This window comes from Lissotriton vulgaris, chromosome 6 (assembly GCF_964263255.1).
Source record: "Lissotriton vulgaris chromosome 6, aLisVul1.2, whole genome shotgun sequence".
NCBI classification, from domain to species: domain Eukaryota; kingdom Metazoa; phylum Chordata; class Amphibia; order Caudata; family Salamandridae; genus Lissotriton; species Lissotriton vulgaris.
Genome location: NC_141694.1, coordinates 1,258,405,960 through 1,258,421,092, shown reverse-complemented (window position 1 = coordinate 1,258,421,092; position 15,133 = coordinate 1,258,405,960). Strand labels below are relative to the sequence as shown.

Sequence of the window (15,133 nt, the reverse complement as noted above, 5' to 3'; positions counted from 1 at the left end):
TCTTGCTTATTTCTTCATAGTTTAGCCGACCGATTTATGTCAACCTTCTACAAGACCCTAATCTACAGAATAGATTTGAGCAAACCAAATGTGGTGCTGAACAGTTCAAAAGCCTTCAAAAGACCATTGTACTTTCTATGTCTGTAGGGCGATGCTACATCGGTGGAGAAAGATGCCCACAACTGGAAAATAAGTATGGCTGTTTAGTTAAAAAGAAATCAGGAGTTATATGTTTTCTACTTGTTTTCCTTCTGGGTTTCATTCTACTTTAATGTGTGCATGTGTGTGAGTGTGCATGCTTGTGTATGATTTTTTTTTGTGCAGATTAATCCTGCTTATTTACATTTGACTTTTTTGGGGGCTCTTTTTAGGGAGATGAAAGAAACATGCTCCCTGAACATAAATTGGTTAAAAAAGTGTTCCTACAGCGAGTATGTATTGCATGGGGAAAAAAATCAATGTGTCGGAGGCACTGGTGTTGATGATTCTTGGCTACCAGTTACTTTCATTAGAGGATTCACATTGCCCACCCATGGTAAAATACTGGCCCTACCATAATGGCAATATTTCTTTGCAACTTGTAGTGGTCTATCCCCTAGTACTATAACGGCCCTGGGACAATGAATCTTGGACATTCTTGGGCATCCGTGATGGTGCAAATCTCTAGCATAACAATAGTCTTAGAGAATGCTGGATATTCTTGACATATTGAGAAGTGCCATGGTCTGATGGGTCTGCCATAGAAAATGGAACTAGAATGTGACTGAGAGGGATTGGCTAAACATGTTCTTTAGTATGTTCTGAAAAATGTCTATTTTATATTTGTTATGATGTCTATTATGTAGATGTTAAAGGTAGGACTAGCACTTTCCAGGAATTGCCATGTGGTAAGAGTATCCTAGAGGGTATGGATATTACCAGGACAAACAAGGCATTCCATTTGTCCCCTTATATGTGGTGTCACTAGGGACAGGTACGTTTAAAACGACCAACATAAAGTTCAAGGCCAAACAGAATTCTTAGAAGCGTATCGAATTTAACACAAATTTCTATTGGGTGGGGCACTGCTGCAGGTGATATGAAAATATCGACTTTGTTGAAAAATTAAGCAATCAAGCCAAATGTTATGTTTCAGGTAAAAGTATTGCAAGGTAACTGAAAAAATGTTGTTTGAAAAATGTGTACCAAGATAAGTGCAAAAAGAACAATTGATGGACAGAATGCAGAACAATGTCATACATTAACCCCAGTACAGAGATCTGGGCCTGAATCCATCGTTTTTTTGCTCACCATGCCATTCCCGTTTGGACCCAGCCATATGCAAATCAGTCATGCACCTTGTGCCCAATGGGAACAGGCCAGCCCGAATTGCCAGCCCAGGTCCTCCCTGGACTGGAAACAAGCATCCTATGACCAGTTTTGGGTTTTCAGCCAGGATAGCTTGACTCCAAGGGCACGGAGAGCACGGGACTCAGGTCTGAGCATACCCGACCCGTGACAAATGCAAAAAGAACAATTGATGGACAGAATGCAGAACAATGTCATACATTCAGGCCAGTACAGACATCTGGGCCTAAATTCGTTGTTTTTTTGCTCACCATGCCATTGCAGTTTGGACCCAGCCATATGCAAATCAGTCCTGACCCTGTGCCCAATGGGAACAGTCCAGCCTGAACTGCCAGGCTTGGTTCACACTGGACTGGGAACAAGCAACCCACGACCGGTTTCGGGATTTCAGCCCTCATCACCCAGGATAGCTTGACTGCAGAGGCATGTAGAGCAAGGGCCTCACGTCTGAGCATACCTGTCCCACTCGGGGGGACAAATGCAAAAAGAACAATTGATGGACAGAACACAGAACAATGTCATACATTCACCCAAGTACAGAGATCTGGACCTAAATCCATAGTTTTTGTACTCACCATGCCAATTCAGGCACAGGGTCAAGACTAATTTGCAAATGGCCAGGTCTAAACTGGGGTGGCATAGTGAACAAAAGAATGTTGGATTTAACCCAGATCTCTTGACTGGGGGGAATGTTTTGATTTGTTCTGCATTCCATCCATCAATTGTGGGTCTTTTACTTTCTCACCCAAAGTGCTTCAGGTATGCCCGGACGTGAGTCCTGGGCTCACTGTGCCACTGGAATCAAGCTACCCTGTCTGAAGAGGGGTGAAACCCCTAAACCAGTCCTAGGATGCTTGTTTCCGGTCCAGGGAGGACCTGGCTTGGCAGTTCGGGCTGGACTGTTCCCATGAGGCACAGGGTCAAGACTGATTTGCATTTAGCCAGCTATAAACTGGGTTGGCATGGTGTGCAAAAGAATGATGGATTTAACCCAGATCTCTTGACTGGGGGTGAATGTTTTGATTTGTTCTGCATTCCATCTATCAATTATGTGTATTTTGCTTTCTCACCCAAAGTGCGCCAGGTATGCCCAGACGTGAGTCCTGGGCTCACTGTGCCACTGGAATCAAGCTACCCTGGCTGAAGAGGGGTGAAACCCCTAAACCAGTCCTAGGATGCTTGTTTCCGGTCCAGGGAGGACCTGGCTTGGCAGTTCGGGCTGGATTGTTCCCATGAGGCACAGGGTCAAGACTGATTTGCATATGGCCAGCTATAAACTGGGTTGGCATGGTGTGCAAAAGAATGATGGATTTAACCCAGATCTCTTGACTGGGGGTGAATGTTTTGATTTGTTCTGCAGTCCATCTATCAATTATGTGTCTTTTGCTTTCTCGTCCTTTTTACCCCAGGTATGCCCAGACATGTGTCCTGGGCTCACTGTGCCACTGGAATCAAGCTATCCTGGCTGAAGACGGGTGAAACCCCGAAACCGGTCCTAGGATGCTTATTTCCGGGCCAGAGAGGACCTGGCTTGGCAGTTCAGGCTGGACTGTTCCAATGAGGCACAGGGTTAAGACTGATTTGCATACGGCCAGGTCTAAACTGGGATGGCATGGTGAGCAAAAGAATGATGGATTTAACCCAGTTCTCTTGACTGGGGCTGAATGTTTTGATTTGTTCTGCATTCTGTCTATCAATTGTGTGTCTTTTGCGTTCTCATCCTAAGTGCACCAGGTATGCCCAGATGTGCGTCCTGGGCTCACTGTGCCATTGGAATCAAGCTATCCTGGCTGAAGAGGGGGAAACCCCGAAACCGGTCCTAGGATGCTTGTTTCTGGTCCAGTGAGGACCTGGCTTGGCAGTTCGGGGTGGACTGTTCCCATGAGGCACATGGTCAAGACTGATTTGCATATGGCCAGGTTTAAACTGGGGTGGAATGGTGAGCAAAAGAATGATGGATTTAACCCAGATCTCTTGACTGGGGGTGAGTGTTTTGATTTGTTCTGCACTCCGTCCATCAATTGTATGTCTTTTGCTTTCTCGCCCTAAGATAAGTGAGCATGAATAGCAATGAGTGACTCTTGGTCAAGGCATTATTAGAAAGACAAGGAATAGGGCAATCTTTGGTGTCATGCTGAATAACTACACTAGAGACCATTTCGACATTGCTAGCATGGAAAGACAAGGGAAACATTCAATACAAGGTTCCAACTCACTTACTAGCATCCCTTATCACCTACCATTTCTCTTCCAGCATTATGATGAAGGGGCGTAACCTTTTGGGTGCTCCAATGTGCCATTACACCTGTGGTAGGCCAAATGGGTAGCTGGGAAACATATAAAAAAAAGGCATCAGGCAAAAAGACTTCAGAAGCTGACTGCACTAAACATTATTACAACCCCTCTCCTCTCAGATCAGTCTACAGACCCAACTCTCAGATAGGTGGAAAGATAATCACAGGACGTTAGAAAACTGAATTGTTTTTACCTGTAATGTGATTTGTCTAGAAAAGGCGTTTTTTTCATTTCTTGTTGTTTGAATATGCACAAATGTCTGGAGAAAACTACAGCCTATCACTTGCTCGCTCAAGATATATCCAAATGTATCTCAAACATTTATCTCAATCTCTATCTCTCTCTCTCTCTCTATATATATATATATATATTTATATATACATATATATATATATATATATAAAAATATATGTATATATGTTCATATACACGCACACACATGTATAGCACACAATGCAGTCACAATTATGTAGTTACAAAATGGAGCAGTTTAGGCAAATGCTCCATTGAAAAATCTTTTTTAGATTCCACCAAGACCTTGGACCCTGCAACAAATTTGGCATGATAATTTCCACCATGCCAAACTGTGTACAGTTCTGTACAGGACAAAAAAAGTTAAGAGGAGAGTTGAAAAAGGTAAATATTCTAAATCCAATAAATGTCATTGCTAGCTTACCCTTTGAGACAACAGCTTGGACAATCCCTTACTCGTATAAGAAGAATGTGTTTTCTAAAATTCCATATTCAGCATAATCAAGCATTACTTTTTATTTCACTGCAGGCAACTAAACGGTATGATCCAATATTTTACTTACTATTGCCAATGACATTTGTCTGTTTGAAATCAATCTTTTCAAGTTTATTACCCCAAAGTAAGTATGTAAAATAAGAAAATACATAAAAAGTAACCTGTAATATGGTCCACTGGCTATAGAGGAGTTCTGGTGACGTCATATACGAAGAAGGGAGGGAGGGCAAATGCTCTGCAAACACCAAACAATGAGTTTGAGTCTGAAATTGGATTGCCACTCCCCACTGGACTGGAAAATATGGTGTCCCTGTTATGTCAAAAGTGCTGTCACTATTTACAAAAAAACAAAAAGGGAATACTTTTATTTTGTAATGGATTGTGAACAGTCGATTTAGGTTTAGGGGATTTTGAAAGCGCATAGCTACCCTTGGGCATCCCAGCGCTGAGGTGAGATAGTACAGGCAGTTGTTTGCGCATGAATTTAGGGGAAAATCCATGTTTTGAGTCTTTTTTTGAAGGACGCTTTGTTTTAAATCATTCGGAGTTTCGGATCCATACTGTTCCACAGTTTAGGTACCAGGTGGGCGAAAGACCTTCCACCCCACCTGGCTCTCTTGAAGCTGGTGGGATTTATCAGAAAGTTAGAGCTTGACCTGAGGTGGCGAAGGGGAGAATAATGTGGGACCAACTTTTGTATCAGGGTGGTGCCTCTCCTATACATGGCTCTGTGAGCCAAGCTTATGGACTTAAATTTGATCCTGGCTTGGACTGGGAGCCAATGAAGCTCCCTCAAGGAGGATCTGGCTGATTGATGTCTGGGTATATTCAACAGCAGCCATGCAGCTGCATTCTGTACGACTTGGAGTCTGTTCGTAAAGTATTTAAGAGAGCCAACTGTCAGATGAGGTCTTAGGCACTTGTAAATAATGATGTGGACATACACGGTCTGCAGATCTAGCCAATAACCTTGAAAAGTGGTTGTGATTTGAAAAATATGTTTACTCTGTGTAGGTATGAAAAGGGATGTGAAGGGAGTGTGGGGTAGTTTGGAGGAGTGGAAGAAAGGATGAATGATAGACTGCTTTGCAAATTGTGCATTGTAAATATTCATATATGTAAAGAATTCATTGTTGGCCTTTATTAATCCTTGCAAAAACAGCGTTAATTTGGCATTGATAAACTTAAAGAAACAGTCATTTCAAAACCCAGAGGCCAATAAGAGTAGGATGCTGTAAAGAAGAGAGTGAACGGTTTTGCTTTGGACGGGGGCAGAGTGCAAGGGATCAGATTGGCTTTGTAGACCATCCACCATTGCTAGAAGCCAACTAGATAAAATGTACTGGGACAAAGACAATACTAAAAAACATGGTGCCTTTGAAATACTGTGTCACTTACCCTTTCACCAGTGTAAAGTATTAAGCTGTTGTTCTGCCTCATCATTGCCTCTGTGGTGGGCCAACGTGGCTGTTGAAGTGGTAAAAAATAGCATGAGGCAAAACATACTCCAAAGCCCACTTCCATTATCCACACAACACCATTCCCTTAATGAAAAACCCTCATCAAAGTGTTTATCAGCACCCACATTTAAGAAGGTGAGTTTATCTACCTGATGCAATCTCATAAATTGCATGAAAAGCATGTAAATGTAGAAATATGGATGTGGTTAAAACTAGCGAGCCAAAAATAATCCAATGAGTCTGAAGATCTATACCTGTTGTATTTATTTAAACTTTATTTGTAGGGTGTGTAGGTGAGGGAGGAAGTGCCAGAGAATGAAATGGGGAAGCTAAAAGAAGAGTGATGTCTAATCCAGACATATGGGGAAAGAAGAGGAAAGGGGAAAGAATTTGCCAGAAAAGTGGCATAGTGGAAGAAGTGAAGTTGACAGTGCAACAAGTGAAGATAGTCTAAGGTTTAGAGGTATTATTGTTTGGTGAGAATGCTAGGAACAGCTTTGTTTAGAAGAAGGTCAAGTTAGTTATGGATTGGGAGTAGGGTGTGTGAAATAACATTTATAGTGGATCCAATGTTAAAGAAGATGCATGGAGGGCAAATGAAACACCCAAATACCTGGCTCCTATTCCTCCATTAAAATAATTTTTCACTTACCCATACTCTTCCAGCAATATGATGTGGGATGCTCAAAATGGATGAAAAACTCCTCTGTCCCAAGTGGTGTCGAGAAAGGCATAGAGGAACCTGTAAAGAATCCAAAAATGGCTTCAGCAAAGAATAAGGCCAACTCCAGCCTACACTAATGAGGCTCACGTTCCTTCTCAGACCACTACTTTGTATTTGAGGATATCAAAATAATAATATTTTCCTACCATTTTATAACAAAAACATGCTTGAATATATATATAGTATGTGTATATCAACAAGTTATACACACACACACACACATACACACATATATGTGTGTATATATACATTTATATATAGAAATATTTTGAAATATATTTAGTTATGCCTTGGTACATTCGGGTGTAGCGGCTAGCCAAATATTCACTCAGTATGGCCCTTTCTTTTGAGTTGTGTATCCTTCTGTTCAAAAGACATTTTTTGAAAACTTCCCTGGGAAATAATGAAGTCCACATAAACGTTTTTAGTTTTGCAGATTTTGATGAGTCGACATCGCGTTGGGGGAAGGTCATAGGTAGTGAGCACCAGAGTACAGAAGCTCACTGAATCCCATGTCAGGTGTTCTCTTGCACCTGAATGTGTATTCAGAATATGTGAAGTTAAAACAGTTACTAAAGTCCTCTGAATATGATAATGTAAGAGTTTTCAAAAGTCCACAGACTAGATACACACTGCATGGTGTGTGCATGTGTTTTTTTTCCCTAAGATGTCTCTAGCATTCCTCTAAGACCTTGGTAGTCCAGCGACAGCTTATGAAGCTTGCAGGATTCCACAAGCTCCTCGGGTGACAGGGCCTAAGTCAGCAGAGATGGAGGAGGCTTCTTATGTACCAATGAATATTTATCATGCATTAAAAGTTACTCTGACAGAGTAGTTCCATTTATTATAGCAGCTTTGGGTGCTCAGCTTCAACAATGCAATCTTGATTCTCGACCTTCCTACCAATCTAGTCTGTGACACATTTCTGGTCTGTCAATACCATGTCCTGGTCTTATCATTAAGGAGTACAAAGATTAAAATGAAGTCAGTAGATCATGGTAAGAGTGAGGAAAGAGTTTGGTGGTTCTGGCAGAGGGCATCGAATTAACTGCAGATATTTCTGAAAAAGTTGTATTCCAAATCTTGTATCATAAAAGGCATCATAATTCTCCTAGACTTCCTTTTAAAATATATGTAAAGGACACCATACTTTTACTTGTGAATGACATTAACATGGGTGCTGCCATTAAATATGCCGGGGAAAGTCTTATTTACTTTTGCACAGTTGAAGTTTGTACAAGCCATCAGTCTGGGTCTACCTCATTAAGAGAAAGCTTGCTTTCAGGTGGTGATGAGATAAACAGTTTCAAAGGTTTGCGTGGAATTTATAATTTATCCAGAAGATCCTGGTGTCTTTTATATTTAGAGTTTGAATGGCTAGTCCAGCTGGTAATGTTGGAATCAAAAAAGAAAGAAACAGCAGCGATTCACATAAAATCTTCCTCCTACATTTTGGCTATGTGTATATGGTAGTATTGCATAAACTACGCTGTCTTGAGAAATATACATTGTAAACAGTCATCTATTTAAAGATCAATTAGTAGCCTTTATTAACCTTGATGAAACAGCATTCATTTGAAGTTAACAAACCTTCGAAACATTATTGTCAAAACTCAAAGAACATAATAATGTAAATACTGTTGGGTAAAATCCATTGAAGGGTGAGGCAGTAAGATAAGACAATGTCTGATGGAGCAGATTGTTTAGTCAGTTATAGAGAGGGACAGGTGGCAAGAAATGACTGTTTTTTTTTACTACGTATTCATAGAAACCAAAAGATAAAATGTTCTGAGGCAAAGGAAATACTCAAACACATGGTGAAGAAAATGCCCAAACACATGGTTGCCTTTGGTGCCCCGTCTTACCCTTTCGCCAGAATAAGGTAGGAGGCTTCGGCTCCCTCTAATTATTGTGTCTGCCGGGAACCACTGTGGCTGCTGTAAAGGTAAAAATTGCTTTAGGCAAAACATACTTTAAGGCCCACTTTCACTTTCCACACCAAACTCCACCTCCATGACTACAACGAAAGACTGTCATCAAACTTTTCTGTGGCACCCAAGTTTAAGTAGGACCATGATCACACACAGTTTGTTGCCAGCAACCTTGTTTCTAGTAAATCATGTGAAGTAGGAGATGACAATATTATTTAGCTGTAAAGTTATATCTTTAGCCATGGTACCCTTAAGGGTTTAAAGGCTTTAAAGATCTCCAGTGTCAGAGCAGTGTATTTGGCTAGTTTGCCTATAGGTATTTCATGAGTATAAATAGACTGCATGAAGTATTTTTCTGGCAGACAAATAATACACGCAAATATGTTCAAAGAGAAATAACAGCAAGGATGCATGTTCACCTTGTTAGGATGTAAGGGAGTGGACAAGTTCATAGCCAATGGAAAGAGATGGATCCTAGTAAAATATACTAATTCAAAACAACAAACGTAAACTCATAAGATTAATGAAAGCTACAAAATTTTGCAGAGAAAGGTGAGGATTATCGTTACATGTGCAAGTGATGTTTTCCTGAACATCAGCCTGCCTATGCAGTGTGTGCTATTTATTGATACTACACTGATACATCCTTATTATTTTGTGTAATTGCACTCTGATCTCACTGCCCATAGGCATGTGTTCACTAATGATGAAGAGTGTCCTGAGAGTTCTCATCTAGAGCTGATTGTAAGGTATTTTCCACTATTGCCAACTGCAAAGTGTGTTATGATTAGTTAATACCATGTGCTGAGAGCATAACCCATTAATTGACTACCATGTATGTGAGGGGATATGACAAGAAGAACAGGCAATTAAGAGCTTTTACTACTGAGCATGTGGAGAATACATCTATGAACACCCTTATAGGAAGGCCAAAAAAGCCAATTGCAACTGCTGGCTTCCAGACCTTCATTGAACCTGGAACACAGGCAAATAAGAATACTTAGTGTGATCATTCTACTGCCTTGGACTAGCTGAGCCAGTTTCACGATTTCAGAGATCATTCTAATAAGTATAATAATCAAAAAATGGCCATACTTTGGAACAAAAGCTGAATATGAAAATCTTGAGCATTTGATACCACACATAGAAAATGTATTTTTGGTAAGTTTAATTTCTAAGAACTCTCTTTCACTGATTATACTAAGGAATAAAAACAACCAACATTCATACAGGGTGCACAAAAAGCTCTACTTCTATGTTCCTCAAATTAGCTAGAAATAGATTCCCTTCAAATGTGTTGCCATGAACAACAATCATTCACTCAATTCTGCCTCTCAGCATCAATCAATCAGTAGATTTGTATAGCACTTTATGTCACACGTGAAGGTATACAGGCGATGGCAGAGTCCAGTTGATTAGCCAAACATCTAAGTCTTCCGGGACTTTCAGAACTCTGGAAGAGATGGGGATGTACAGAGATAAAGGGGTAGCTCATTCCATGTTTTTGTTGCTAGGTAGAAGGAACGACCTCTGCATCTGCTATGTCAGATGCGGGGGTGAAGGTTAGAGACGGAAGTGGAGCAGAGATGTATGGTGGGCTGATGTAAGTACAGTCGATGGTTAAAGTAGGCGGTCCGCAGTTATGTAGGACCTTGTATGCGTGGGCCAGGAGCTTTTCTGTACAGGGAGACACGTTCATTTCCCTGAGGTAGGGGGTGATGTGAATTAGTCTAGGGAGTTCCAGGGCGAGTCTGACTGCTGTGTTCTGTATTGTCTGTAGTCGGTTCGTAGGCTTGGTCAGTGGGGGTCTGAGTTAAGAGGGCCGCCAAAATGCGTCCAAGGGAGAGCTTTTGTTTCTGATGTGCAGTATCTCTGTCTTGGCTGGGTTGAGTTTCAGGCAGTTGTCCCTCATCCAGTTGGCAATGTCTGTAATGCAGATGATTTTCTTTGGTTCGAAGGTGAGGGTAGACTGACTTTTTGCATTCTTCTGGTGAGGAGAGGCGATCCATCTGAGAGCAGCTCCTTGGATGCGTCTGCTGTGCAGCCTTGTGATGAATGTGGGGTGGGAGCCGTATCATAGGCTGCCAAGAGGTCTATGAGAATCAGAGCCACAGTCTCTCCGCAGTCGTGTAGGTCTTAGATGTCATCGGTACCTGCCATGATGACTGTCTTGGTGTTGTGGTTGCTGCGGAATCCAGATTGAGAGGAATCGAGTAGTTCTGTTCCAGTTGTGAGGAGAGTTATTGGTTGATGACTTTTTCTAATACTTTGGCCGGGAATGGGAGCAGGGAGATTGGTTGTCAGTTCTGGAATTCACTGGGATCTGCTAATGGTTTCTTTAGTAGGGGGTTGACTTTTTCCTGTTTCCAGTCTTTGAGGCAGGTGGCTGTTGCTATTGAGATGTTGAACAAGGCAATGAGAAGGTGGCTGATTTCATTACAAGACCGGATGCTACCATTATGCAATAACCTTTTTTTGCAGCCCCAACATTCAGCCTTTTAAAGAACAATAGTACATCATAAAGCAATAGAATGTCCAGACAATATGCATGTCCAGAGTCATCATCCTCTTTTATTTGCTCCTTCATTACAGATAAGTACTTCTGTGTTTTGTCCTTGGTAGGTCGCTCCCCACACTGCACAGCACTGCCTGTGTGCGCTTGCCTTAGCCCAGCTGCCGCTGCTGCTGTCTGGGATTCGAGGCCCTCCCTGCTCTTGCCCCTGTTTATGGTATTTTTATTTTCATTGTAAATTGTATTATTTGTCAGCTCACTGTGTGTTTTTGCCCTTGTGCCCCCTTCCCAGCTGTGCCATTACTGTGTCCCTTTTCCTTTCGGTATCCCTGCTGTTCTGCTCCCCAGTTCCTGCCGCTGCGTCCCCTGCGCCCCACCCCCCTGCTCTCCCATTCGCCCGCTCCCACCTCCCAGCTGCTCCTCCCTCCCACCTCTCCTTCCAAAGGCAAGCCCATCTGCACCCGTCCATGCCTGGACCACGCTCAGCACCTGAACCCCTGGCCCCCGCGAGTCCCAACACCGATACTACGCCAACCCCATCCACGCACTCAACACCGGACAAGAATACTGCCTGGCCACCCCAAAGCGCATCCAAGGGCCCTTTTCCTGCCGGAACTGCAGCTTCACCAGCGCACGACCCGCCAGCCCACCCACCAGGAAAGAACCCAACTACCTCAGATGCATTCTTCTCAACACTCGCTCCGCCCGCAAACACGCCGTTGTACTCTGGGACCTTCTCTACTCAACCTCCCCAGACGTCACCTTCCTGACAGAGACCTGGCTGAACCCCTATTCGGCACCCGACATCGCTATAGCTATCCCGGACGGCTATAAAATTTCCCTCAGGGACCGAACCAAAAGAGTAGGAGTAGTAATCGCCATTGTCCACAGGAACACCCTCAGAGCCTAGACCAGCACCGACGACATGCTCAACATCGCCGAACACCTACACTTCCAGATCCACACCGACCCCAACACCCCCCTCAGAGGAACCCTCATCTACAGACCCCCTGGACCCCGACCACAGTTCAGCGACTTCATCGCCGACTTCATCAGCTCACACGCGCTCGCCTCCATAGACTACATCCTCCTTGAGGACCTGAACTTCTACCTCAAGAACAACGACAACAACTCCACCACCCTGACCGACAACCTAGCCAACCTCGGACTCAGACAACTCATCACTACACCCACTCACTCCGCCGGCCACACGCTTGACTCCATCTTCTCCACAAGCCCCCACGTCTCCTTCAACCACACCACCAAACTCCACTGGACCGGCCATCACTGCATCCACTTAACCTTCCAGAAACCCACCATGCACCACCGCACCCGACTGATGCCTCGCCGCTGCTGGAACAAAGTCACCGAAGACCAGCTAACCACAGCCTACCCACCGACCCCACCGACGCCGACATCGCCGCCCACATTCTCAGACAGTGGATCGACGACTGAGCCATCACCCTCGCCCCGGTCAAGAAATCCTCCAACAGTCACACCAGCAAGAAAGCAAGCTGGTTCACTGAAGTCCTCCAGGCCTCCAAGCAAACCAGCCGAAAGCTGGAGAAGAAGTGGCTCCGTGAACGAACACCGGACAGCTACGCAGTCCACAAGAACGCCACCCGCAGACACCATCACCTCATCAGATCCGCCAAAAGGGCCTCCTTCAAAGACCACCTAGACAACAACGCATACAATAGCAAAGAGCTCTTCAAAATCATGAAGGAACTCTCCAACCCCAGCTCCAACACCAACACTAACGACATCCCACCTTCGCAAAACCTGTGCGACTCGCTCGTCACCTTCTTCCATCGCAAGATCGCAGACATCCACGACAGCTTCAATGCCATGACCGCCCGACAACCACTGATAGCGGCGCCCCCACGACCACAATTTGCACCAATTGCCTGCTCTCCTGGACCAACATCAATGACAATGACACCATCAAGATCATGAACACTGTCCACTCCAGATCTCCGTCAGACCCATGCCCACACCACATCTTCAACAAAGCCAGCACCACCATCGCAACCCACCTCCGGAAAGCCATCAACATCTCCGTCGAGACAGCAACCACGGCCCTCATCTCCTGGACCTGTCAACCGCATTCGACACTGTCTGCCACCGCACACTACGAACATGCCTCCACGACGCCGGGATCCAAGAGAAGGCCCTGGACTGGACCACCTCCTTCCTCTCAAGTAGAACACAGAGCGCCCCCACCCTTTGGCTCCAAAGCCTCCGAGATCATCTGCGGCGTACCCCAGGGCTCATTCCCCTTCCCTACGCTGTTCAAAATCTACATGGCACCTCTCGCCCACGTCGTCCGACTGCACGACCTCCACATCATCTCCAACGACGACGACACCCAGCTGATCTTCTCTATCACCAAGGACCCCCACACCGCTAAAACCAACCTCCACGAAGGAATGAAGGCCGTTGCCGAATAGAGGAGGAGCAGCCGACTGAAGCTGAACTTAGACAAGACGTAGGTCCTCATCCTCGGATCCACCCCTTCAGCCTGGAACGACTCCTGGTGGCCAACCGCATTGGGAACAGCTCCAACACCCACCGCCACGCACACAACCTGGGGGTCATCCTCGACTCCACCCTCTCCATGACCAAGCAGATCAATGCTGTTTCTTCCTTCTGCTTCAACACCCTCTGCACCCTTCGCAAGGTCTACAAGTGAATCCCGACTAAATTGAGAAGAACGGTCCCCAGGCCCTCATCAGCAGCAGGTTGGACTACCAAAACGCCCTCTACGCAGGAGCCTCTACCAAACTCCTGAAACGGGCTTCAACGCATCCAGAAAGCCTCTGCACGCCTGGTCCTTGACATCCCTCGCCGCAGCCACGTCACATCCCACCTGGGAGACCTGCACTGGCTCCCTGCAAACAATAGGATAACCTTCAAGTTCCTCACCCACACACACAAAGCACTCCACAACACCAGACCAGAGTACCTCAACAGCCGACTCAGCTTCTACACCGCCAGCTCCTCTCCGCTGACCTCGCCCTCGCCAAAGTCCCCAGCATCTGAAGAGCGACCTCAGGTGGCAAATCATTCTCCCACCTTGCCGACAAGACCTGGAACACCCTACCCACCCACCTACGGCAGACCCAAGACCTGCTAACCTTCAGAAGACTCCTCAAGATCTGATAGTAGCAGTATTTCCCTCCCCAGCGCCTTGAGACCCTCACAGGTAAGTAGTGCGCTTTACAAATACCATGATTGATTGATTGTTGCTATGTATTGATTGCTGTTAAAGATCATATCTAGTCTTTAGTCATAGCTTGGGACTGCCCTTCCAATTTATAGTTTAGCCTGGTAAGATTTTAGGGAATTTAGTTTAACCTCTGTGTAATATTGTGTCAATAGTTGTTTGACTTGTGTCAATTCCTGCTCGAAAGATCGCTGGTCATTTGGCTGAGTATATTCGTCGTGTAACACGAGGGCCCGGCATGCATTATCTGGCCTCTTGGTCCCTGATCGGCTTCTTCGCCAATGGTCAGACTGCTTCTATTTCAGTGCCGGCTTTCGAGCTGTAACACCACTTGCTCCTCAGTGCGGTTAATGGCCCACAGCAATTCACACCGTCATTTTTCCCTGCTTTGGGAGGGGGGCGATTGCAGAAGCTTCGGGTCTGAGATCAGGTAAGTATTTGAATGTAAAAGATGACTAGAAAACCTCAATTGGAGATTTCAGGCAGGTTGCCTGGCAGTTTTGGTGGAGGCCAAGTGCAACTCTTACAACCTAAGATCTAAGCTATTCTGGACTGGGAGGGTCTAACAACCTAGAACAAAGTAAAGGCATTTCTTGGCTTGACTGTGTATCATAGGAGGTTTGTGAAGGGGTATGGATTCATTTTGGCACCACTCACAGAACTCACCTTCTAGAAAATTCCCCAGAAAGTAAACTTGACAGTTAGCTGTCAAAAGGCTTTTGACACCCTGAAAGAGGCAATGTGCTCAGCACCAATTATCAAAGCTCCAGACTACACCAAGCAGTTCATTGTGCAGACTGATGCCTCTGAGCTAGGGATAGGAGCAGTTCTATCCCAGACCAATGATGATGGCCAAGACCAGCCTGTTGCTTTTATTAGCAGGAGGTTAC

The 15,133-nt window shown here is 44.7% G+C and overlaps 1 protein-coding gene across 1 annotated transcript in view; it reads right to left on the bottom strand.

Annotated features, from left to right (window-relative positions):
* The window catches only part of LOC147708724 (uncharacterized), a 222,161-nt gene that overhangs the window by 80,893 nt on the left and 126,135 nt on the right, over positions 1 to 15,133 (bottom strand). The window contains exons 12-15 of the mRNA XM_086925770.1: positions 8,440 to 8,511; positions 6,503 to 6,592; positions 5,789 to 5,857; positions 3,588 to 3,674 (exon numbers count right to left, since the gene is read on the bottom strand). Of these exons, the coding sequence (XP_086781896.1) occupies positions 3,588 to 3,674; positions 5,789 to 5,857; positions 6,503 to 6,592; positions 8,440 to 8,511 (318 nt within the window). The remainder of the gene's footprint in view (positions 1 to 3,587; positions 3,675 to 5,788; positions 5,858 to 6,502; positions 6,593 to 8,439; positions 8,512 to 15,133) is intronic.